The sequence below is a fragment of the Ambystoma mexicanum genome, chromosome 7q (assembly GCF_040938575.1).
Source record: "Ambystoma mexicanum isolate Mex_15411 chromosome 7q, UKY_AmexF1_1, whole genome shotgun sequence".
Taxonomy (NCBI): domain Eukaryota; kingdom Metazoa; phylum Chordata; class Amphibia; order Caudata; family Ambystomatidae; genus Ambystoma; species Ambystoma mexicanum.
The window spans coordinates 850,663,964-850,689,832 of NC_090941.1; the positions used below are offsets into that span (position 1 = coordinate 850,663,964).

The following is a 25,869-nucleotide window of genomic DNA, read 5'->3' on the forward strand; positions in this document are numbered from 1 at the left end:
CTGGAAGAAATCCACAGGAACTCTTCATATTCTACTGCTTGTCAAGACTTTGAGCCCTCTCCGAACTGCCTTTAGCTAGAGTTGCGTTTTGGGACTTAAAAGACTTACTGGGTGAAGAAACGCTCACTAGGACATTTAACCAGGCTAATTTTACACAAACTAACCATTTTCCTCCCTTTAAGTGACTTCACTATGTGTTTGCAGAGTCAATACATTACCGTATGAACTGTTAAATTCCGCAGGTGTAACCGGTAATACGAAAAAATTGTCATTTCCCTTTCCAACGTTGCTACAAATGTAACCGCGAACAAACGCAAAAGAGAAAGTTCCCTATTAAGTGTATTATCTAGAATTGCAAAGTGTTCTAGTGTAAACGTCTAAAGTATTTAAAGTGATTCTGGTGTATAAATAATAAATATATATTATATAAATTTTAAGTAAGAGTTTTTGTTGTGCCTGTCTAGCTAAGATTCAGTGTACTTACCTACAAGCTCACATCTTCCTCTTAAGATGAGCCTGACTGCAATGCCCCTCTACCAAGGTCCTGAGTTAGCACAGACTGATACTGATAAGTCTTACTACCAGGAGGACTTTAGGAAAACTCCCCTAACACTAGGGACGAATCCATGGCTACCAGACATCAGGAATGCAAACGCGTCACAGAAATGACAAGTGTTTGGGGGGAGTGGTGAGACCATCTTGAGGGAAGTGGGGGGAGCAGGCCTAGATGAGGATGGCACCTGATGAGTGCCTCAGAGGGCAGGGAAGCATTTTTCTTCCTGACGTTTCTCCCCCCAATAACCACAGGTGTCTAATAACTACAGATCACTGTGGCTATCTGTAGTACATTATTATACCCGTGGTTATGGGGGAAATCTTTTTACAGCTACAGTGAGTTAAGAGGTGCAAACTGGCATAGTAGTGTAAAACAGAGTTGACCTGGCTCGAAGACCATGCCCCCCGGGCTAGTGGGCACGAAAGAAGGGGGAAAATGTGCAGTGGACACAGCCGAAGATTGGGTGTTGGTGTATGCTTCCGTGCTTTTTATGGAACACATAGCAAAACTATTATATCCTTTGTTTTTTGTAATATATATTGTTCATATATTTTTGACTTATCACAGGGTCGATGACTTGTTGGGGTCCTGAGAAAGGTGGAGCTATTCAAATATCCTCTGAAACGAATGGAAAGAGCCTAATGCACAGATGCATTATGTGAACACAGTTATTATTTTTGGTGTAAACACATTCGTAGACCGCAAGTGATTTGGCTCCCTTAGGACAGGTTTAGGTGGTCTATGCCATTTATTACAGGGCCAGGGAATTGGAGCCACAGTCTCTGCATATAGGCATTGATATGTTTTATGTGCGATTATTTTTTGTGATTCATTTCTTCTCTATAAAAAGGTTGTGTAATATGGTTGCAAATTTTTGTGTTCGGATTCTTTCACAACTGTCAAAAAATAATTTGATACACTTCAGTATTGAGAGACTGACTATAAATGATACACAGTTCTGTATGCTCTTTGTAAGTAATCCATACTTATTTTCTAGGAATATAATATTTCCTTACAGGGCTGTTCACGTAAACTCTTTAGGTATGCATGTTCATGCGTTAGACTTGGCCCTGTAAATAGGAGGACAGAAATTATCTATCCTTTGTGGATGCATCCTTTTGACTGGTGTACATTGCTGGTTTTTAGGGTTCCATGTGTTAAAATTGCGCAAAAATGGCAGTTAACACAAAAATCGCGGCAAAAAGGCAGTGGTTTTGTCTTTGCAATCCATGTAAAGGATGCGGGGGACACCCCTGCTCCCCTTACATGGTGTACATCTTTATCGGGTCAAACCACTGCATTTGTGCAGCGATTTTATTACTGCATACCGTTTCTAGGGCCAGGCCCGTTGGCTGGATGCTAAAATCTGTGTGCCTGCCTTTTGTGTGATTGGAGGGTTTGCCTAGGCCAGCCCATGGGTGAATAGGTATATTCAGGGGAGATGCTAACCCTTCCCTCAAGTCTGCTAGAATTTTGCCGATATACTTACCAGTGTTGCTTGAGGATTTGGCCATAAAGCCATGTTGCTGCATTTTTGGACCATGTTCGACCATTCGGGCTGGGCTTTTTGCCCTATCCCTTAGCTCCACTTTCCCCTTTTGGCTACTGGATGTCCCCTTATGGGCTTTTCTTCATCCTCTCATGCGCCTCTACACTAGATGGACGTGATGTCCTGAGCTGGGTCATGTTTTGCTGTTTTCTCATCTACTCTTCCTGGTTGTAGCACTTTGAGGTAGGAAGTCTCATTCGCCCTACATCTGCTCTTTGTTTGGACAGTCGTGGGTCATCTCCACTTTTGCCCCCATTGTGGCAGCATTTTCTGCTAACTGGCTGCTCAGTTTTGCTCTGAGCAATCTGTATGTTTTTTTGGATTCCCCTGTTTTCCTGGTACCATCCATTGTTGCTTTCACCCTCCTGGGAAGGAGATTTTTCTTTCGGGGCTTCACTGGTCCAAGGTTTAAGTTTAAGTTCCTGGGTTACCAGATCCGGTAACTCACCATGCAAAAGAAAACTTGTACCTACCAGGTTGTTTCGCTGTTCTAGAGCCAAGTTCTCAGAAAATGATGCTGTGATATGTGGGTCTGTCTATGTACCAGGAGTGGTTTTGTGCGTACACTATTTCCCACTATGTGTTATGCTTATTTTGTATAACTTATTTGAACTCGTTCAGATTTGATGCATGATTTTATAAGTATATTGTTCAGTATATCAATGTGGCATGTTCTCTAGTGTTAACTATTGCGAATACCTATACTTGACTTACAGCCTACCTCCTCCGCTTTAAAGAGTTTGGTCAATTCTAGATGTGTCAAAACACAACCCAGTCACTTGAGCCCTTACGAACTCCCTGATGATCAATTGTCCACATTTGACATGCAATATCTTTACAGATTTAATGTACATAAACATGCAAAAACATGTTTCAACCCATTCACGGTCTTCCTCAGGGCATGTCCATTTCCTGTCTTCTTTAAATCATTCAAACTAAGAAACAGAAAAGGGGAATTAACAGGCACTTGTAACCACAGGTCGCAACAGAGTACTAAAATGGCACCGCCCCCACTTAAATTATTTTACTTCCAACTTTGCAAAATCAAGTAACATATTTTGAAGTTGTCAAAGAGACAACATAGCACCCTTCCAAATACTTAAGTGTCCAAAGCGTGTTTATCTAGTTCATACAAGAGGTTTAGTAATTTATGGAAGCTTCAGAAGTAAAGAAAGTAGCAAGAGCACTTACTATTTTTTTTCAGCACTGCACTGCCAGTAATGATCTAATGTAGCTCTGGTGATAAGCAGAGTACAAACAATATTGGTTTATCAAATATTTTTTTTTGTAATTTGATTTAATTGTACAAGACCGTTTTTACAAAAGAGCAATCCACCGTCCCTGAAAGGGACTATAAAAGAAATTTGCAAATCACAAGCTTGTCCGTTAGTACGAAAGTAAAGTTAATTCGAGAAGGCTTGATTAATTACTAGTGTGTTCTCATCCAGACTTGCCTCTTTTTTCACTAGCGAGACAAGGGTAATGCTGTTTGAGTCTATTATCCTGATTGTTGATTAATAACAACGTCACTGGACTAGGAGAAGACCTAAATTGCACCAACCAAGCCTATTTGCATGAAAAAAACAAAAAACTACAGCAATTGTCCATTGGTTTATTTTTGCCACTAATTAGGCGGGTCCACCATTCGTGCTCACAAAAGGATTGAAGGTCCTTGAAGAGAGGACTTAGCCAGATCTTACTATATTCAGTGACTCTCGAACAGTATAGGAAGAGATGCTTTATCGTCTCTGCCTGAACGACAGCCGTTTGAAGGTGCTAGGCCTCTTTTGACTTGAATTACGTTGGTATGGAGGAGGTTAAGTCGGATCCTTAAAAAGCTGTTCCAAAATCCTGCTTTAGGGAATTTGGCTAGGTAAGAAGGAAGTTCATTGTGTCTCGGTGGAAGGTCTTTAATGAGAATGTACATGTTAGCTTCCTCTTGTGTTTCGACCCAATCAAAGATAAGTAGCTTTTTGTTGACCTTTAAGGGGTTTTGTAACAGTTCATCCTTGGAACATCCTATTTTGTCCAGGATTTGTCTGTTTTTGGCCCTCCAGTTGGTTAAAGTTGCGTTACAATCACCCTCCATTTCGTCTCTAATAATTTGAAGAAGAGCTTTTGGTGAAGGTGAGATTATTTTTCTATAGAGCATTAGCCCATTACGCTCCACTATGGCTTTAAAAGACGTTGTGCAGAGTTTGACGAATTAGGGCCATTGGAGTTCACTGGGGAAGAGTCAAAACTCTTCTCCAAAATCGACCTTCCAATTTCTTCCACACGGTTGTTGTTAGTGCTGGAAAGGCCTCGGCCCCATAAGTGAGAGTGGAAATGACTTTAGCTCTGAAAAAGTTTAGGGAGAAACGGCCAAACCTTCTATGGATTGTCTTTGAGCTATCAAGGATACCATCTTATTCGTCGAGAAAGTCTTGCATCTGAAGGAACAAGTTACTTACATGTTCTCCAGCATGGGTCTGGCATGGATTCACATGCTCATGAATATTCCCCGTCGTCAGGCTGGGAATCCTCGGTAAAGACAAAATCAGCATCAGTTTAGTTTCTGATCTGTCTTTCTTAGTAGTAACCAATCACTGGTCTCTGGGTCATACTGCCCCCAGCCAATGACTGCCCTCTCCCTAAGCCCCTCCCCTGGCAGCCATCCTCAGATTTGGTAGCACGTAAAGTGGCAGTATGACCAAGTGAAGAGCTGCAGAGGGGAAGGAGGGAGGGTTCGCATGTGAATCTATGGCAGACCCGTGCTGGAGAACAGTTACAGTTAAGTAACTTGTTAATTCTCCAGCACGGGGTCTGGCATGGATTCTCATGCTCATGAATATAAGAATACATAGCAGTACACACAAGCACAACCACGGGAGGTGGCAAGGTTCAACATTAAGCATTACATAAACTCACACTCTTACCTCCTCACCAGGCCCACCTTTAGGCAAACAGGTTGCACAGCACTGATTGGCCGACCCTGGACTCCTCCCTGGAATCCCGGTCAACGCAGTAGAATCTCGTGAAGGTGTGTGTCGACCTCCACGTAGCAGCCCTGCAGATATTCAGCAGGGGCACACCAGACAAGAATGCCGTGGTAGCAGCGATCGCTCTGGTCAAATGGGCTCTCGGACGGCCGGCCAACCGGTGACAGTGCATGTTGCAGCCGGAGAACCATCTGGAAATGGAAGCCTTCAAGAGGGCCTGTCCTTTGTTTACAGGTCCAAAGTTCACAAAAAGCTGTGACGTCTTCCGAAAACTCTTTGTGCAGTCCACATAGAACTTCAGCGCTCTAGCTACATCCAGCGAGTGCAAAGTCCTCTCGGCGGCAACGAAGGCGACGGGAAGAAAACTGGCAACACCAAGGGCTCGTTGAGGTGGAAGTCCGACGGCACCTTGGGCATGAAGGAGGGGTGCGTCCTCAGCACCACCCTCATCTTGTGGAAAGTCAAGTATGGAGGCTTGCAGGATAGGGCCTGGATCTCTCCCACCCTTTGTGCGGAGGTGATGGCCACAAGGAACACTGTTTTCCACGACAGGAACTTCAACAGTGCCGAATGCAGAGGCTCGAATGGTGGCCCCATGAGCCTAGTCAGCACCACGTTGAGCTCCCACGCCGGGGCTGGAGATCAGACAGTTCTTTCATAAATTCCTTCACCAGGCGATGATACCACAGGGATGACCGTCCTGTAGTTCTGGTGTATCGGGAAATCGCTGCAAGATATATCTTGATGGAAGCGTGAGCCAGTCCAGCCTTGGCCAGCGACAGTAGGTACGATAGCACTTGAGGGGCTGTAATCTGTAGAGGGTTAATCTTCTGTGCACGGCACCAGACAGAGAACCTCTTCCACTTGTGTCCATGGTGTTAGGGAGAATTCTCTGTTTAGGCTGAATTTCCCTACCTAGTGAGTCCCCCAGCAGCTTTGCTGGATTTCTGGGGTTTAATTTTTTTCTCCTGCCAAGAGTGAGACTCTTTTACCCTCACTCTTGGACATGTTGAAGTGTGTTTTCTTGGTTAAACCTTGTGTTGAATGGGCTATGGGGTCTTTTACTCCATAGGGCCTCATGTATTTTTGTGATGTGGGTCACACAGCACCCTCTGTGCCGTGACCCAGGGGTGTCCTAGGGACTCCCCAACATAGACTCCATACCCTGGGACTGACTACTGTCTCCCAGGGCATGTAAAGTCACCAAAGACTTTGCTAGTCTTGAATCCTGAACAGAACCAGTACAAACCATCATATTGTGGACGTACTGGCTGGGGCAATTCGATTGCCCCAGGGTCTGTTAGTCGAGGGGGCACGTCTCCGTCCCCCCTGATCGAGTTTTGGCTGGTGGCAGTGGAAACTACTTTTTATATTCGACCGCGAATATTTCCCTATGGGATTTCCCATTGTTTTAGGCTAACACATTTAATTATTTATTTACGGTAGCCTTAAACATACCGCCGGTTTATATATTTATTTTTATAACTCCGGTTGGGACTTTTTGCCAAAACTTGATTCTAAAATGGCGTTGGTGTTCGCCTCTGTAACTCTGACCCAAAGTGGAGCCCTTTGTTCCACTTTTGGCGGGCTTCTCCACAGAAGCCCTCCAAAGTGGTGCCACTCTGTCTGGGGTACTTAGGAGGGGTGGAGGGGGATTTAGGCACCCTGGACTGAGTTACCTTGGTAACTCAAGTCGCACTCCGTCCTGATTGGCCCAAGTGGTGAGCCGCCCGGCTCACCACTTAGCATGTTTGAGTGACAGCTAGGCTGGGTGAATGGGGGTTTGCTGCATAAAAGCAGGGCTTTGGGGACTGGGACTTCAGAAGTCGCCACAGGACCAAGAATCCGACGAGGGAAGAGCTGAGCCGACCTGCTTCGACGACACCACCCGGTGGAGCCCTGCTGAACCGTCTCACCACTTTTTTCCCGACGACCGAGGAGAACTCTTAACGGAGTGGCTCCTTCCCTTGACTGGTGGGGACAACCAGTTTTCGCCTTCTTTCCGTCCCTTAGAGGTATCTCGTGGCCGCCTTGCCTGTGCCAAGCACCCCGGCATCCGGAATACCACACTTTACCCCCATACCGCGAAAGTCGGTACCAACCCTTTAACCGGAGGACTCCGCGGCTGGTTTCTTCCCGGGCAGTGCTACGACCTTTCTCTTCTGCTCTTCAGCGAGATATTCTTCTCCCCTGACCGACGTCGAGCCTTGCTGTCACTGCCTGGAACAACTGCCCCCGCTGGAGGATCCTTTCCGCTTAAGGTACTGTGTTCCGCCTGGCTTCCCTTGCTACCGACTGTACGGGGTAGATTTAGTCCCCGGCTTTCGAACCTGGGAGTGCCTGGGACACTTTGGCTAAACTTTCTGAGCCACTCTAAACTCTTTTTGACTCTTTGCAAGACTTTGAATCTCTAACTAACAGTGTGATCTTGGGCACATTTTCGCTCCGGCTACTCTAAGAGTGGGCCCTGCCTAGTGACTTTTGCTCACCTGTGACTTTATTCTTCTTTAAGCCTATTGCAAGTGTTCTGGACCTTAGAGTGGTGTGTCTAACCTATTTCTGCTGTTTCTCTCCCTTTCTTGGAAACTACTAGAGTGTCATCTAACGTTAAGCACTCACCTCTGTTTTAATTAAGTGGTGTTAACCTAGAGTTGTCTAGATAGGAGAAAGGATTGAATCTACTTTCATTATAACTGTGTTTGAAGTACTTTTACTATATTTTTGCTAGAGTGTTTTTAATTTATGTGTTTTTAAATAAATAACTATATACTTTTGAAACCAAGCTCTGGTCAGTGTTTGCTTGTGCTATTGTGTTTTGGTACATATTGTGTATACTTTACATACTGCCTAACTCTTCTTGAGAGAAGTCTGACTGCTCAGCCACAGCTACCAGGTAAATCTGGGTGGTACAGACTGCTACCAAAGGGGTTTACTGCTCTACCTGTAGTCTTAAATCTTTTGCAGTGTTCCCCAAGGGAACTGCACAGGTTTCTGCCTAACACTGGTGTACAGCGGTGGGATTTGTATTGAGTATACATTTTATTGTGCTTTAGATACCTTAGTGCAACTAACCACAAAGCTTAGCACTGAAAAAGTAAAACCTCTAACATGTCAGTTATAGAAAGCTATAGTCAAGAGTCCCTTGCAGCCAAAACTGCTGATTGTTTAAGAGTGCTCTGTAAACATAAGGATCTCCTGACTAAGGGCAAGAAAATGGAGCTGATTGAAAGATTGTTAGCTAACCAAAGTCTGGGTGATGGTTCAGAGGAACCTACCACTCCAGCAACTGTAGATGACAGTGTTGAAGTTAACATGGAGCAAAATGTTGATGTTTCTGAGGAAGAGTCAGAAGAGGAGGGTGAGGCTGTTGTAACTGTCCCCCCTAGGCCTCTGCCTGCTCTACCTGCTGTGCCTACTGGACCTTTACCAGGTCCCACATTTAGTCCTCAGTACTTTGAACTGGAGAAAATGAAGCTAGAATTGGAGTATAAGAAACTTAATGCTCAAACTGACAAAGAACTAAGGCTAAGGGAAATGGAGCTCAAGTATGACTTAGAAATGAAGAAATTATCTGTTGAGAATGTTTCTCTCTCTGGCTCCTCTAGAAGTTCCAGTCCTAAAAGACCCCGGATGCCTAAAGAATTGGTTGGTATGTATGAGCCTAAGTTGGATGTGTTGGATTGGTTGTCTCTGTTTGAATATAATCATGGGCTCCAGAACATCACAGGAAATGACTTACTCACCTGGTTGTTCTCTAGGCTTCCCCCTGTTGCAACTGATGTGGTAATGGAGATGGGGGAGGAGGATAGGAAGGACTATGAATGTGTGAAACTAGCTTTGATAGCTAGGTTTGGGAAGACCCCTTCCCAGTATCTTAAGAGGTTTAGGAGCCTCAAAAAGCATGATGGTACCCCTTGGGCTACCTGGGTGAATGAATGTTTGAAAAACTTAGAGGGATGGATTAAGGGTTACAAGGTGAACACTTATGAAGGTATGAAGAATTTGTTTATGTTGGAGACTATTTATGATGCCTGCTCTCCTGAGCTCAGACAACACTTGGCTGATTCCAGGGAATTAGATTCCCGGAAGCTAGCTAAGGCTGCTGACTTGTGGGTTGCCAACAGGGCCACTCACAAGGATTCTGGGGTAACTCAGAAGAAGGATGGGGAAAAACAGTCTAAGAAGGACTCCAAAGAGAATTCTAATACTACAAATTCCAAAGAGGGCCCCAAACAAAACTATAAGGGTAAGCCACAAGGGAAACCAAATCAGGCTAGTGTACCTTCTGGTCCCAGACCGGAAGGAGGTCAGAACAAGCCTCCATTCCAGCGAGCCTTTGGCTCATGCTTTGTTTGTAAGGCTACTGACCATGTGAAAGGAGATCCCAGATGTAAGGGTAAACCTTCAGGGGTCCAGCTTGCCTCCTTAGCCTTCGCTCCAGAAGAGGAAGTACCTATGGCAAGTGGAAACTTTCTATTACTAGCTGATGAACCCACTGGAGTCTCAGCTAGTGTTTCTTTAGTCTCTCTGGGGTTGTGGGAGCAACAGAATTTAGATGTCTATAACTCTATCCCAGATAATACTAAAGAGTATTATAAGGACAGTGTCCAGGTGAATGGTCAGGAGACTCCTGCCATTAGGGACACTGGAGCCAGCATAACTGTGGTGGATGAATCATTTTTCAAGGCAGAGGATGTTGCTAAGGCACCCAAATGCCTCACCAAGTTAGCTGGTGGGCCTGTGCAGATGTGTCCCCAGTTACCAGTTCTCATCCAATGTAATGATATGGCTGTAAAAATACCTGTCAGTGTACAATGTGAAGTGCCAGGTAGGGTTCTGTTGGGTAATGACCTCAAAGCTCTTGGAGTTGTATCTCATACCCCCAGACCTCCTAGCAAAAGGTTTCAGGAACTCACAAAACCTGCAAGGGAGAAAACCCTGAGAGGGTTATCTCAGGAGATGATGACAGAAATCACTCCTCTACCACTGGAGCAACTTACTGCAGTAACTACCAGATCAGGAGCAAAGGGGCAACCCAAGACTCCTAGGAAAAAGCCAGCAGCAAGCACTCCAGTGCTTCCAACAAGGACTTCCCCTAGGTTGTCCAAAGTTACACCTGTAACTCCCCCTCCAGCTGAGGCTGAGAGAGAGGTACAACCCTGTGTGGTTGAGCTAGACTCTGAGGAAGAGCTAGAAGGAGGCCCCAACCTTATTGGAGATTTGGACCCTGAGGACCATCCTGAGCTGCAGTCTTTACTGGCAGAAGGTGGGCCTAGCAGGGCAGCTTTTCGTAAGGGGCAAAGAGAATGTCCAACTCTGGAGGGTCTCCGCCACCAGGCAGCTTCTCAAGCTGATGGGCAAGAGCCTGGGAAGTATAGGTTGCACTGGGAAGATGGCCTCTTCTACAGTGAACCCACTGAGTCTGAACCTGGAGACTACAAACGCCTTGTAGTCCCACAAGAAAACAGACAACAGTTCTTACAACTAGCCCATGAGATACCTTTGGCTGGCCACTTGAGTTTCAAGAAGACCAAGGAAAGGCTCTCACTCTACTTTTATTGGCCAAAGATGGGGGCTGAAGTAGATAGATATTGTAAGAGCTGCCATACCTGCCAGACTTCTGGTAAGGTGGGTTCCAAGAATGTGGCACCTTTAGTGCCTCTCCCAGTTGTGGGAGTCCCATTTGAGAGGGTAGGGATTGACATTGTTGGTCCCCTTGATCCTCCAACCTCCTCAGGCAACAGGTTTATCCTTGTTGTAGTAGACCATGCTACTAGATACCCTGAGGCCATTCCTATGAGGACTGTTACAGCTCCGGCTGTGGCTAAGGCCCTCCTTGGTATTTTTACCAGGGTTGGGTTTCCTAAGGAGGTAATCTCTGACAGGGGGTCAAACTTTATGTCCCACTACATGAAGGCCATGTGGAAAACCTGTGGAGTTACCTACAAGTTCTCAACCGCCTACCACCCTCAGACAAACGGGTTGGTTGAAAGGTTTAACAGAACCATGAAGAGCATGATAGGTGCTTTGGAAGAACCCCTTAAGAAAAAGTGGGACCTTCTACTGCCATGCCTTCTCTTTGCTTATAGAGAAGTCCCTCAGGAGGGAGTAGGTTATTCTCCCTTTGAGCTTCTCTATGGCCATCCAGTCAGAGGTCCATTGGCCCTGATTAAGGAGGGGTTGGAAGGTGCTCCTCCCCTCAAGCCAGTCAGAGTGACTGACTATGTGATAGGTCTCCGGAGGAGAATGTCACACATGATGGCAGAAGCAAGTGACAACTTGAAAGCTGGTCAAGCCCTGGTCAAACATTGGCACGACCAGAAGGCTAACATGCTTGAGTTTACTCAAGACCAGCTAGTTCTAGTTATGCTCCCAACAAGGCAGAGGGCCTTGCAAGACAAATGGATGGGACCCTTCAAGGTTGTGGGAAAACTTGGAGAGGTCAACTATCTGGTGGATCTGGGCAGACCCAGGGAAGCTCCTAGAGTCTTCCACACCAACCGACTAAAAGCATACATCTCCAGACCTGATGTAGGAGCCTTGCTTCTAGCTTCAGCTGCAGAGGAGGAAGAGAGTGAATCTCTCCCTGATCTCCTCAGAGGTGTACCTTTAGATGAAAAAGTTGAAGGAGTCAATCTCTCTTCAGACCTGACACCTGAGCAACAAGAGGAGTGCAAATCTATGTTAAATCAGTTTGCCTCCCTGTTCTCACTGTCACCAGGCTTGACCCCTTGGGGCCAGCATGAGATACTCACTGGTGACTGTCTGCCAGTCAAAAGCAGAGGATACAGAATGTCAGAACATATCAGAGCCCTCATCAAAGGAGAGGTCAAGAAGATGCTTGATCTCGGGGTAATAGAACCCTCTACTAGTCCATGGTCTAGCCCAGTTGTGTTAGTACCAAAGGCAGGATCCAAAGACTTGAGATTCTGTGTGGACTATAGAGCTCTAAATGCAGTCACCAAGACTGATGCCCACCCTTTGCCCAGGACAGATGAGTTGGTGGATAAACTTGGTGCAGCCAAGTACCTCAGCACATTTGACCTGACGTCAGGCTATTGGCAAATAGCCCTGACAGACCATGCCAAGGAGAAAACTGCATTTTCAACCCCAGTTGGCTTGTACCAGTTTAAGGTCATGCCTTTTGGACTGAAAAATGCACCTGCCACATTCCAAAGGATGGTGAACCAAGTTCTGGCTGGGATGGAAGATTTCTGCATGGCATACTTGGATGACATTGCAGTCTTCAGCCACTCCTGGGAAGAACATGTGAACCACCTAGGACATGTGTTGCAGGCTCTGAAACAGGCCCATTTGACAATCAAAGCCAGTAAGTGCCAGATTGGTCAAAGTAAAGTGGTCTACCTTGGACATGAGGTAGGAGGTGGAGAAATAAGGCCTTTGCCCAGCAAGATTGAAGCTGTGCAAAATTGGACAACACCAACTACTCAAACCCAAGTGAGAGCTTTTCTAGGCCTCACTGGGTATTACAGGAATTTCATTGAGAACTATGGGACCATAGCTTCTCCACTGAATGTAATCTCCTCTCCCAAATTCCCTAAGAAGGTAAAATGGAATGAGGAGTGCAATCAGGCCTTTGAAAAACTGAAGAGAGCTCTTTGCCAGGCTCCAGTATTGAGAGCTCCTGACTACCACCAACCTTTCATTGTACAAACTGATGCTTCCAATGTAGGTATAGGTGCAGTTCTAAGCCAACTGGATGAGAAGGGTAGGGAGCACCCCATTTGCTTCATCAGTAGGAAACTGAAGGATCCTGAGACAAGGTGGGCAACTATCGAAAGAGAATGCTTTGCTATTGTGTGGGCACTGAAGAAGTTTAGGCCATACTTGTATGGTTCTACTTTTGTTATTCAGACTGACCACCAACCCTTGAGATGGTTAATGCAAATGAAAGGGGAAAATCCAAAACTATTGAGATGGTCAATCTGCCTGCAAGGGTTTGATTTCACCATTGAGCACAGGTCAGGGTGTCACCATCAAAATGCTGATGGACTCTCTAGGATGTATATCATCGACTAGAGGTATGAGGTTCATCCAGGAGTGGATTAAATCCTCCTGTCCCTTAGTCTGGGGGGGGCGAGTGTTAGGGAGAATTCTCTGTTTAGGCTGAATTTCCCTACCTAGTGAGTCCCCCAGCAGCTTTGCTGGATTTCTGGGGTTTAATTTTTTTCTCCTGCCAAGAGTGAGACTCTTTTACCCTCACTCTTGGACATGTTGAAGTGTGTTTTCTTGGTTAAACCTTGTGTTGAATGGGCTATGGGGTCTTTTACTCCATAGGGCCTCATGTATTTTTGTGATGTGGGTCACACAGCACCCTCTGTGCCGTGACCCAGGGGTGTCCTAGGGACTCCCCAACATAGACTCCATACCCTGGGACTGACTACTGTCTCCCAGGGCATGTAAAGTCACCAAAGACTTTGCTAGTCTTGAATCCTGAACAGAACCAGTACAAACCATCATATTGTGGACGTACTGGCTGGGGCAATTCGATTGCCCCAGGGTCTGTTAGTCGAGGGGGCACGTCTCCGTCCCCCCTGATCGAGTTTTGGCTGGTGGCAGTGGAAACTACTTTTTATATTCGACCGCGAATATTTCCCTATGGGATTTCCCATTGTTTTAGGCTAACACATTTAATTATTTATTTACGGTAGCCTTAAACATACCGCCGGTTTATATATTTATTTTTATAACTCCGGTTGGGACTTTTTGCCAAAACTTGATTCTAAAATGGCGTTGGTGTTCGCCTCTGTAACTCTGACCCAAAGTGGAGCCCTTTGTTCCACTTTTGGCGGGCTTCTCCACAGAAGCCCTCCAAAGTGGTGCCACTCTGTCTGGGGTACTTAGGAGGGGTGGAGGGGGATTTAGGCACCCTGGACTGAGTTACCTTGGTAACTCAAGTCGCACTCCGTCCTGATTGGCCCAAGTGGTGAGCCGCCCGGCTCACCACTTAGCATGTTTGAGTGACAGCTAGGCTGGGTGAATGGGGGTTTGCTGCATAAAAGCAGGGCTTTGGGGACTGGGACTTCAGAAGTCGCCACAGGACCAAGAATCCGACGAGGGAAGAGCTGAGCCGACCTGCTTCGACGACACCACCCGGTGGAGCCCTGCTGAACCGTCTCACCACTTTTTTCCCGACGACCGAGGAGAACTCTTAACGGAGTGGCTCCTTCCCTTGACTGGTGGGGACAACCAGTTTTCGCCTTCTTTCCGTCCCTTAGAGGTATCTCGTGGCCGCCTTGCCTGTGCCAAGCACCCCGGCATCCGGAATACCACACTTTACCCCCATACCGCGAAAGTCGGTACCAACCCTTTAACCGGAGGACTCCGCGGCTGGTTTCTTCCCGGGCAGTGCTACGACCTTTCTCTTCTGCTCTTCAGCGAGATATTCTTCTCCCCTGACCGACGTCGAGCCTTGCTGTCACTGCCTGGAACAACTGCCCCCGCTGGAGGATCCTTTCCGCTTAAGGTACTGTGTTCCGCCTGGCTTCCCTTGCTACCGACTGTACGGGGTAGATTTAGTCCCCGGCTTTCGAACCTGGGAGTGCCTGGGACACTTTGGCTAAACTTTCTGAGCCACTCTAAACTCTTTTTGACTCTTTGCAAGACTTTGAATCTCTAACTAACAGTGTGATCTTGGGCACATTTTCGCTCCGGCTACTCTAAGAGTGGGCCCTGCCTAGTGACTTTTGCTCACCTGTGACTTTATTCTTCTTTAAGCCTATTGCAAGTGTTCTGGACCTTAGAGTGGTGTGTCTAACCTATTTCTGCTGTTTCTCTCCCTTTCTTGGAAACTACTAGAGTGTCATCTAACGTTAAGCACTCACCTCTGTTTTAATTAAGTGGTGTTAACCTAGAGTTGTCTAGATAGGAGAAAGGATTGAATCTACTTTCATTATAACTGTGTTTGAAGTACTTTTACTATATTTTTGCTAGAGTGTTTTTAATTTATGTGTTTTTAAATAAATAACTATATACTTTTGAAACCAAGCTCTGGTCAGTGTTTGCTTGTGCTATTGTGTTTTGGTACATATTGTGTATACTTTACATACTGCCTAACTCTTCTTGAGAGAAGTCTGACTGCTCAGCCACAGCTACCAGGTAAATCTGGGTGGTACAGACTGCTACCAAAGGGGTTTACTGCTCTACCTGTAGTCTTAAATCTTTTGCAGTGTTCCCCAAGGGAACTGCACAGGTTTCTGCCTAACACATGGCACTTTAGAGTTGAGGACACCCTCGCCTTTGCAAGAACCTCTTTGCATTCCGCCGGGATATCGTACCCTACGAACTCTAGTGCTGCAGGAGCCAGGCCTGCAAGTTCAGCGACTCCGGTTCGTGATGAAGGATGGCACCTCCTTCTCTGGAGAGAAGATCTGTTTCAGTCGACAGTTTGACTGGTGGGGACGCTGACAAGTCCAGAAGGTCTGGGAACCAGATCTGTCTCGGCCACACCGGAGCGACGAGGATCATCCTGCACCGGGACCTCTTGTGTTGGTTGATGAGACGGAGCGGCAGCTGAGGGAACGCATACAGAAACAGGCTGTCCCAGGGGAACGAGAAAGCATCGCCCATGCTCCTCGGCTGGGGAAACATGCTGGAGAACCTCTGGCACTTGGGAGTTCCTCGCCGTCGCGAACAGGTCGATCTGGGGTTTGCCCCATCGTTTGAAGAGTCCATCCACTTGATCCTGACGTAGATCCCACTCGTGGCACGAGCGCAGCTCCCTGCTGAGTAAGTCGGCGATGGTGTTCTTTATCCCTGCTGGATGAAAGGGTACCAGAAACATCCCCTGGGCAACGGCCCAATGCCACAGATCCTGGGCTTTCTTGGATAGGGCTGGGGATCTGGTTCCTCCCTGCTTCCGGATGAAGAATATCGTGGTGGTGTTGTCGGTGAAGATCCTCACCACCCTTGAGGGACAGGAGGAATGACTTGAGGGCCCAGAACACTGCTCGGAGCTCCAGTATGTTGATGTGGAGCGGCCTCTTCTCCAGTGTGCGTTCCCCAACCCTCCAGGGAGGCATCTGTCGTCACCTGGTGTGCTGGGGTCTGAAAGTCCATGCCCGCCGCGAGATGCACGCGGGTGCCCCACCACCAAATTGCTTGGCGGAAAACTTTGTTGAGCGGGAGCTTGTCCTCGAAACTGACCGCCGCTTGCATCCAACGGGCGTCGAGGAACTCCTGTAGGGGGCGCATCCGAAGTCTGCATAGGCGCACCAGGTAGATGCATGAGGACATCATCCCAAGAAGGGACTTGATGGACCTCACCCTGGCCACGTCCGTGGCCAGCAAACGCTGCACCTTGACCAGGATGGCCTTCGTCCTTTCCTCAGACGGCGAGGCCAATCGTGCTACTGTAACCCAGAAACAGTGCGACCTGTGACGGAACCAGGTGGGATTTGGGAAAGTTGATGGAGAATCCCAGGTCCATGAGCAGCTGGACGGTCTTCGGTGTGTGCTCGATGGAGAGTTCCCTTGCTCTTGCTCGGATGAGCCAATCGTCAAGGTAGGGGTAGACGTGAATCGCCTGTAGGCGCAGCCGCGCCGCCACTGGTACCAGGCACTTGAATACCCTGGGCGCCGACTTCAATCCGAATGGGAGGGCCCTGAAATGGTAGTGCCGTCCTTGGACTACGAACCTGAGAAACTTTCGGTGCCCTTTTAGAATGGGGATATGAAAGCATGTATCCTCCAAATCCAACGACGATGGGAAGTCGCCTTCCTCCAGCTGGCCCAGCACTTGCTGGAGGGTGACCATCCGGAAACTTCTGTGCCTTGATGTATTTGTTTAATCGAAGCAGGTCCAGGATGGGACGCCATCCTCCCGTCTTCTTTCTGACGAGGAAGTATATTGAGTACACTCCGGAGCCTCTTTAGGACGAGCTCGATGGCTCTTTTCTTGAGCATCGCCCTTACTTCTAACAGCAGTTGAGGGATGTGGTTTTCCTTCCTGGCCACGGGAGCAATGCGGGGGCACTTTTTTTTAGAAATTCGAGAGTGTGCCTGCGGGCCAGGGCATCCAGCACCCAACGGTCGGTGGAGATGGACTCCCACATGCTGACGAACTGCGCCAGCCGGCCTCCCACCTGGGTGCTCAGGTGGGGGCCCGATGTTACAGCCGGTTCAGTCTTGCTTGGCAGAGGCCTTGCTGCCTTGGCCTCCCTGGCGACGACGGCAAGATCAACCTGACTTGCCTCGTCTTCTGTAGGCCTCTTGCGACGAGAAGCAGGCCGCCTGCCAGTAAGTCGAGGAGCCACCGCCGAATCCTTTGGAGGCACCTTGCTTGCCTCCGGAGTTCCGAAAGGGCGGCCGTCGTTGCTGCAAAACTCCCAAGGCCCGAGCCGTGTCTGTCGGTCTTGATGGCCTGACGTGACTCATCCACTGTTTTTCCAAACAGGTTGTTCCCGTCGAAGGGCATGTCCAAAACACTGGTTTGCACGTCCTGGCAGAAATCTGTTGCCTTGAGCCATCCCTGCCGTCGAAGGCAAACGCTGTTACCCAACTGGCAGAAACCGGTGTCGGCAATGTCTGTGGCTACCGTTATGGCGTGGTCCGACGCCACCTCACCTTCCTGTAGGATCGCCAGGGCCTCTGCCCTCTTGTCGTCTGGTAGGAAGTCCAACAGGGGGGGGGGCGAACTTGTACCACAACTCCCCGTCGTAGTGGGCCACAATCACTAGGGCGTTGGACGCCTTAATCGTCGTCACCGCAGACGAGATGACTCTTCGTCCCATGGCATTCAGTTTCTTTCCCTCGCCGTCCGGTGGGGAAGTTGAAGCCGATGCCCCCGCCGCTTTCTTCTTGGCCGCCACCGAGATGACCGAATCCGGGGTCAGCTGTGCCCTAAGGCAAAAAGGGGCGGCATCGGGGACCGGGTACTTTTTCTCGTACCGGTCACTCTTGGTAGGCGTCGTGGACGGGTTCTTCAGAAGATCAAGTCCCTCGTCCCAGATGTCATCCAGCAACGGCACCGCGTGGACCGTCTTCCTCTTGTCCTCGCGCCATTGGTAGAGGAAGCCTTCCTTCTGTTTTTCGGGGCAGAGCTGGAAAAGCTTGGATGCCCTGGCAATCATGGCGTGAAAGGAGCCAATTTCGTCAGGGGGGGGGGGGGTGTTGATGGGAGGTCCATCCCGCTGTCAACACCGTTGTCATCCGTCCCCGTCGTGGCCGTATCTGTTCCCGTGTCATCCCCAGGGACAAGGGAGGGAGATAAAGGCTGGGAGGGCCGTGAGGGCTGGAAGGGTAGGGGTGGATGAACTCTCCTCCTCTTGTTTGGAGGGATTCCCGACGTGCCCGGTTCTGCTGGGTCATCCGTTGGGGGTAGGGGCAATCTCGTCCTCATCTCTGTGCATAAGGTTTGGATTGCCATCAAAATGGCCACCGAGTTGTCCTGTGGCTCGGGTTGCGACGGGCGCGATGGTTGCTCCTCCTCCACGGGAACCTCGTTGGTGCCACCGTCGATCTCTTCGGCCTCCTCGTTGGGATTCCTCCTGTGTGACCGGGCCTCCTCAAACTTCTTGTTGAGGCCCTCCATGACTTCAACCAGCTCCTCCTCAGAGGCTGTATCAGTGTCTGTAACGGCCACTGGCCTCACCCCCCTCTTTTTCCACCGGGCTCTTCTCGATGGGCTGAAAAGGGGATCCCCTCTGCGGTGGCAGGGAAACTCTGGGCCCCGAGGTCGCCTCCACAGGCTTCGCCAGGGCCGTCGCGACTACCTTGATAGAGGCCTTAGCCGGGTGAATCAAGGCCTTCACCACCTTGTGCACGCTTGAGGCCTTCACCTTGGGGGGAGGGTCACCGCCTCGCTCCCCTTCAGCTGCTTCCTTCCAGATCGACTGGGGCCTCTACAGAAGCTTAGCCGGGTTCTCGGATTTTCTCTTCCCCGAGCCAGAGCGTTGGCTCGTGGTCGATGGCGCCGGTGAAGGTGCGCCCTACCCGGCAGCCCAACAGTTGGGCGCTCCCGGTGCCCACTGACTCGCAGTGCCTTGCCTTTATGGTGGGCCCCCGTCGCCGGAGCGCCCTCACAGGACTTAGAAGACCGCTCGGACTTCTTCACACCTGCTGGGCTCTTTCCTTCCAGCCAGTTGGCGAGACGGGTCCGACGATCCCTCATAATCTGATCCTTCATGTTCATGCAAAATGCAGTCCTTCTCCAGTAGCGTTTTGTCTTCGTGAAGGCAGTAGAGGCATCTAGAATGCTCGTCCTCCTTGAACACATTCTATAATCCGCATCCAGGGCAGTTCCTAAACAGTTTTGATCTGGGTGTCGAGCTTCCCTTTTCCCGGGCCATGTCCACGAGGTAGGCCTCAGAAACTTCTGGAATCCTCCAAGAAGCGTAACTCGACGAAAACTTCCCCCTTGAGGGGCTTAGAAAATTCCAAAATGGGTCCCCATTGATCGGAAGTAGAAACGGTGGAGCTTGAGGCTCGAATGACCAAAAAAATGAGATTAAACTCTTTGAAAAAACGCAAAACGCAGTAAAAGCTCGAGAGCTATAGCACAATGACTCCCAACACTTGAACGTGCAGTAAAAATCTGAGGGTGGCTGCCAGGGGAGGGCTTAGGGAGAGGGTAGTCATTGGCTGGGGGCAGTATGACCCAGAGACCAATGATTGGTTACTACTAATAAAGACAGATCGGAAACGAAAATGATACTGATTTATTCTTTACCGAGGATTCCCAGCCTGACGACAGGGAATATTCATGAGCATGTGAATCCATGCCAGACCCCATGCTGGACAATCTCCGTTTTGCTGTTGTTCAAGACGACTATTCCAAGGTATTTAAAACTTTTAACCCTCTCAAGCGGGATCCCGTCTGCGAAAAACTTTGTAGGTTTCTTCTCGTTCCCGCTTTTGGCAAAAGACATAACCTTGGCTTTATTTTCGTTTAGCTCTAGGTTGTTTTTATTCAAGTAGGCTATTAAACTCTGCAGCTGTCTCTGAAGACCCACCGGCGTCTGGCCAATTAAGATTATTTCATCCGCGTAGAGTAGTCTTGGAATTTTTGTGTTTCCTAGCATTGGCGGAAAGGCTCAGATATTTCTCTGCGAGTCCATAAAGTCGGCTATATATACACATTAAATAGGGCCGGAGCCAAAAGGCAACCCTGCTTAACTCCAGGCGCTGTAGAGATTTCCTTACATAAGAGGCCCGCCCTATTAAGTCAAACTCTCATAGATGTAGAGGAATACAGGGAGTCCGAGCAGTTCCGCAGGGCTAATTTCTTCCAAAGTAGGTCCCGGTTGACCCGGTCAAAGGCTTGGACTAGGTCCACGAAGACCAAATAAACCAGAGGATTCCCCTCCAGTATCTTGGCCTTCAAGGAGTTGAGCAGTAGGATATTTGCTTTTGTACCCAAGCCTTTGACGAATCCCGCTTGAAGGGGATCTTGGTAACCAGCATTAAGTTTCCATTGCTGCAATTTGTCCAAAGCAAAAAACCTGAAGAGTTTGCTGATGGAGTCTAAAAGGGCAATAGGCCGATAGTTATCAAATATTTGTGGACAATCCTGCTTCAATACTTTCTCACTTTTATCCCCTAAACATTGGAACTCTTTACCTTGTCTAATAGATGCTCGTCCACACGTCTCAATTTCTTGTGGTCCTCCTCACGCTAATCTCACTATGCAATGTACACTTGTTTGCTCATGTGTTTTGTACTGTCACTTAAATGTTAAGCGCTTTCATGAAAAGGCTTTATAGATCAATAAATACAAATATATACCCAATTAGCTGGGCAAGATTCAGTTTAGATTTGAGGTCTATGGGAAAAGGAGCAAGTTGGTTGAAGTCGAAAGCTGTTTATGGATGCGCTTATAGGGTCACTTCCCAGGATTAGACCGACAGCACAAGCCTCCCAACTACAAAGGTTTGCACAAGTGAAATGTGTGGTTGTTTGAAATAAATACTGCTATGATGGCAAAAATCAAGATAACTGGGCACATGCAGACTACTGTCTGTAACTACTAGACAAAAGCACCATGGCAGCTTTCAAGATTGGTGGAGAAATTTAACGTTTGGGAGAGCATGCAGGGGCAGCAAGTATATGATCTCCTGCAAGGAGTACAGGGTTCGAAATGGAGGGGAGCTGGGAGCTATTTAACTGCCGATTATAGCCTAGAAGGACTTTGTTAGCTTCACACTAACCGTGATAAGGATCTTCTTTTGGCTCCCCAGGCCAACTGATACAAGTTAGGGGAGTTTTCCTAGAGTCCACTCGAGGTAAGACTTCATAAAACTATCCCTTGGCATACAGGTGCCCAACGCTTAGTATAAGCTTGTATTACTCAAGGAACGTTGGTAGAGGGGCAGAGCAATCAGGCTTATCATAAGAGGAAGATGCGAGCTGTAGGTAAGTACACTGAAACCAATTAGTACAGTAGTCCAAAGAAACACACCAATAGACGTATATCAAAATATACATTATATTTAAACAAGGAAGGCATTAAAAAAACTTTGATCACAACCATCACACATATATAAATACTTTTCAAAGGTCTCTGCTTAGTTGTCAGTTGCTTGCAGTACAATTCTTACAGAGTGACACTATTGACAGTTCTACCGTATTATCGGTACAACCGCGCACTCGCGCAAAGACAGCTATACAGTAATTGTATTTAGTTAACAAAACCACAAAGTCTTTTTGGAAGAAAAAAGGTTGGTTAGTCATACAGTAACAGAGGTTAATGTTCTAGAGGCACTTTCTTGGCAAACTAAAGCTTTTAAAGCCTGATCCCCCCAACAATATGCAAAAGTCAGTTTGGAGAGGGCTCAAAGTCTTACGAAGCAGCAGAACAGAAAATGTTTGCGAGGATTCTTTCAGTCTGTAAGACAAGATACTAGAAGAGTTTATGTTGGGCCCATGTTAAAGGACTCACATAAGGTACACAAGTCGGCATCTTGGGTCAGAGGTAAGAGTGGACACCCTGGACACCTCTTTGTGCACTCCATCACCCTTGAGCGACTGCTTGGTTCAAGGTAAGCAATACCTTTCACCCCACAGTACCTTAGGTTAGAAGAAATGTTTGTGGCTAGATTCTCTGTGCAGCAGTGACAGACCCAGTCTCCAGATTCCTCGGTGTGGCGACGAAAGGAAGGACTCTAAATGAGATGTCAACAGCAGTCTTGAGAGAGAACCCTTAGCACGGATGTCTGTCTTCTCTGGTCAGTTTGCAGTTTTGGTGCCTTTTTCTCAGCGCCAACAAGGGAAGGTATTTGCACGGTCGAGCTTCTTCGATTCCTTGAGTCCTGCACTCTGGTGAGTGGACTTAGATGAGTAACATCTTATCTCTGGAGGTGCACCTGGAGCTCAGCAAAGGCTTGGACGGAGTCGGCCTTTCTAAGACGATGCACTGCAATTGGGTCGGAGGTCTCCTAGTATTTACGGTCTGCAGCTCTGGAAAAGCACAGCACCTCAGGAGATGGTTCAGAATGTAGTCGTCTAAGAGCTGGTTGGAAGCCAACCAAACAGAAGGAGTCGTCCCCTTTGGAGCTCCTCTGTCGAGTAGAAATCGGGGTCAGGACAGCAGTGGTCGCTTCACGGTGATGCAAAGGGTCTGCAGGCATCTCTGGTCGTCGTCTTCGGTTACTTCAGTTTCCAGTGGTCGATTTGCCTTTCACCTCAGGAATCTCACCTTTTATTCAGTTTCAACACACTCCTCTGCAATCTCTCTCAGAAGTTTACAGAAAGAGGTGGGTGGCTGTCCAATTAGGACAGCCAGCCCTCCCAGTGGCCACTGGTTCCATTCAGGCACACAGGCAGACAAAGGGCAGGGGAGTGGAAAACTCCTAACCTACTACCTGCTTGTCCAGACACACTAAAGCTTAGGCGGGGGCACCCAGGGCGGCATGGGCATGGGCGCACACACACACACACGAAAGGTAGAAGGGCTAACAAAGAATAGCCACGATAGAAATGGCGAAAAAAGAAAGGAGCCACCATGCAAGCACATAGGTGACCCGATTATGCACACCCGGGTCTGTGAATACAGTCCATTAAAAACAAGCACAATAGTTGGTAGAACACGTCCACTGCCACCAGCCATAACTATAGGGTTGTCTATGTGACTAAAAAGCCACATGCACAGAGAAAGGGGATAGTAGGTATCCCCTTAGCACTCCACATAAGGTGGGGTGTGCTAATATCATAGTATAACAAATTATCCCTCTATCTTTAAGAACTGCAGTTAGTAAGGAAAAGGAAAGTCTCAAAGGAGAACCCAAAGGGTTCCCATCACACTGCCCATTAGGAGCTGTGTGCTGCAAAAGTAACACAGATGCCTTAAAAGAGATATGGAGGAAAGTAGACTCCATCGTAAAGCTAAACAGAAGAAAAGAGTTCCAAATGTCAGAGCAAATAAGAATGAATGAGTGGAAAAAGCTTCACTCATTCAGGATAGAAAGAAAAAGGTCCACAAGTCCAGCAAAAGGTGCTTGGGGCCTCACTAGGAGAGGGCATGAAGCATACAAATGATAAATCTCCCCAACAATGCAGAGCAAAACAACTATGCGAATTTAACTCTGTTTGGGACAATCTATAAATAAACATTAGGACACATCTATTCAACATTTAAAGCATAGGAAGTCAAAAATAATAGGTAAAACGACATGTTTGCATCTTATGTGAAAGTTAGATTTGCTGATAATTATGTACTAGCTACATGTTCCCCAATGGTAGCTCCTGGACACTGCTTATTGATAGATACCAAGGAGCTGTCTTTAGCCCCTGCTTACCCAATCTTAATTTCGATCCCTCAGTAGATTTCGTTTTGACAGATCTTTTAGTACCAACCAGGAGGTGGTGCTCTTTCGATCGGCTGTACAAAAGGTGGAAGCTTGACATCAAGAGCAATATCACAAATTTCCTTGCATGACATCACACTGACTTGTAATATGATTGTGAACGCACAATTGACTGACAACATTTACACTTAATCCATAGTTGTTATGCTTTGCACTTGCCTTCAATATTCACTCACCAATAAAGGAAATGTTTGCAACAAGCTGGTGCCAGTCGTACAGGTAAAGCTACTGTTAAGTGGAACAGAATTCTTAAGTGAGGATGTGATCAGAAAGACTTCAGGATCTTTAGCCTCTGGAGAGTTCACAAGCTTTGCTTGTACAGTTACATCTTGCTCAAACTGGGAGCTAGAGCCCGCCTCAGTGACTGCCGCTGTCGAATGACAGATTGCTTCTTGGGAAACTGTGGTCTCTGAGCTTTCAATTGCCACAGACCACACAGCACGTTGATCTAGATTAGTATTGAAAACAGCTACTTGTTTAAAGCAACTCCGTCCCTCTTCCATTGTTACAAAGTCTTTCTCAGAGAAGACTGAGTCATTAACAGTTTCCTCAGTTAAATCCAATTCAAAAAAAGACATGTTCTCCTGAAATGAGCTAGTACTTTGGTTCCTTAAGGACTCCATCAAAGGTTGACTGTTGGGCAACTCTTCTGCATTTGGCAGTTGATCGGCTCCTTCTCCGATCAGGAGACTAGGAAACTCTTCGCAATTTGGCAGTTGATTGGCCTGTTCTTGGACAGAAGCACTGAAATATTCTCCCACTGTTGAATCAGTTAGATTTTGTATCAGCTGACTCGAGGAATTTCCGGAATAAATGCTTGGGAGCCCAGATGCAGTTGTACTCGGACTCTGCTCACCCAGCGTCCATTCTGACTGAAGTTGGTAGAACGATTTTGATGACTCAGCTGCTTGGGATGAAAGAAAATATTTTACAAACCAACCACAAGGAAGCCAAAATACATTATTTAAAATACTAGTAGCAAATAAAAAGAAGACAGTCATATGACTGCAGAGGCAGATAACGTTAAGTTACATAAGGCACTAGCTATATCAGTGTTAACAGAGGGAGTTTACGAGGAGCTCTGTATGTGAAAGTATCTGCAAGGGTTTCATTCAAACAATATATAACATGCACTGTTTGATTGTTACAAAAGGATTTCTGCAGCCTAATAGTTCTATGTATAGATGAGAGGGAGTGGCTATGCAGGAGCAGGACAAGGGAGGACGTTGGCAGATTGGGTCGGGGGGGGGGGTCCGGGGATACAGGTAGTCGGAAGACATATTACAATTGAACAGCCATAGACTTTCACTAGCATCATTTTCATTTCACCAACGTTGCCGGGAGTAGGCAAAGCAAAATTATATGGTCTTCAGCAAATAAATGCGTGGCACAGCCATTTGGAGCATATGGTACTTAAAATGGCAATATCCGGTAAAATATAAAAGTGCACAGGATAAAAGTGAAAAAAAAACAGTAGGAAAATGTCGAGCCATGTTCCACAAACAAGAATAATGTGTTGCAAAAGAGGGATACAAACACTTCACTAAGGTAAAGGGTGCTATATTAAAACTAAGTAATCTCGAAAATAGGACAGCCATAAGGGCTGGCTGACCAGGGCCCCCCAAAAAAGATAAGTTAACCAAGAAATGCAAAGCAAATCGGCTTCACTTGCCTCCAAATGTCAGGACGGGGGTGAAGCGTCTGCAAGCTCCCACTTCAGCTGCCGTGAGCACCCGCCTCCTCATTCCCTTCCTGCCCAGGCCAACGGTCCCCTCCTACTGGCCCTTTGGGTTACTCATGTGATACTGTCCTCCATTCTTATCCGTCTCTTGGGCATCCTAAGCACTTGGGAGTCCCTTCCAAAGCGAGTCTTCTCTGATGGACATTATCTCTTCTGCTGATCTTACTGCTTGAAATTATTAGCAGGTCATGGCACTACATCCTTCCTGACCTATATTTGAT

The 25,869-nt window shown here is 47.5% G+C and overlaps 1 protein-coding gene across 4 annotated transcripts in view; it reads right to left on the reverse strand.

Moving 5' to 3' along the window:
• Positions 1 to 25,869, reverse strand: part of CEP295 (centrosomal protein 295) — a 721,329-nt gene that overhangs the window by 126,008 nt on the left and 569,452 nt on the right. For 3 of the 4 annotated variants that reach the window (XM_069639287.1, XM_069639289.1, XM_069639286.1), the window contains one exon: positions 24,084 to 24,814. In XM_069639287.1, coding sequence (XP_069495388.1) covers positions 24,084 to 24,814 — 731 coding nt within the window. The remainder of the gene's footprint in view (positions 1 to 24,083; positions 24,815 to 25,869) is intronic. The other variant, XM_069639288.1, reaches the window with a different exon arrangement.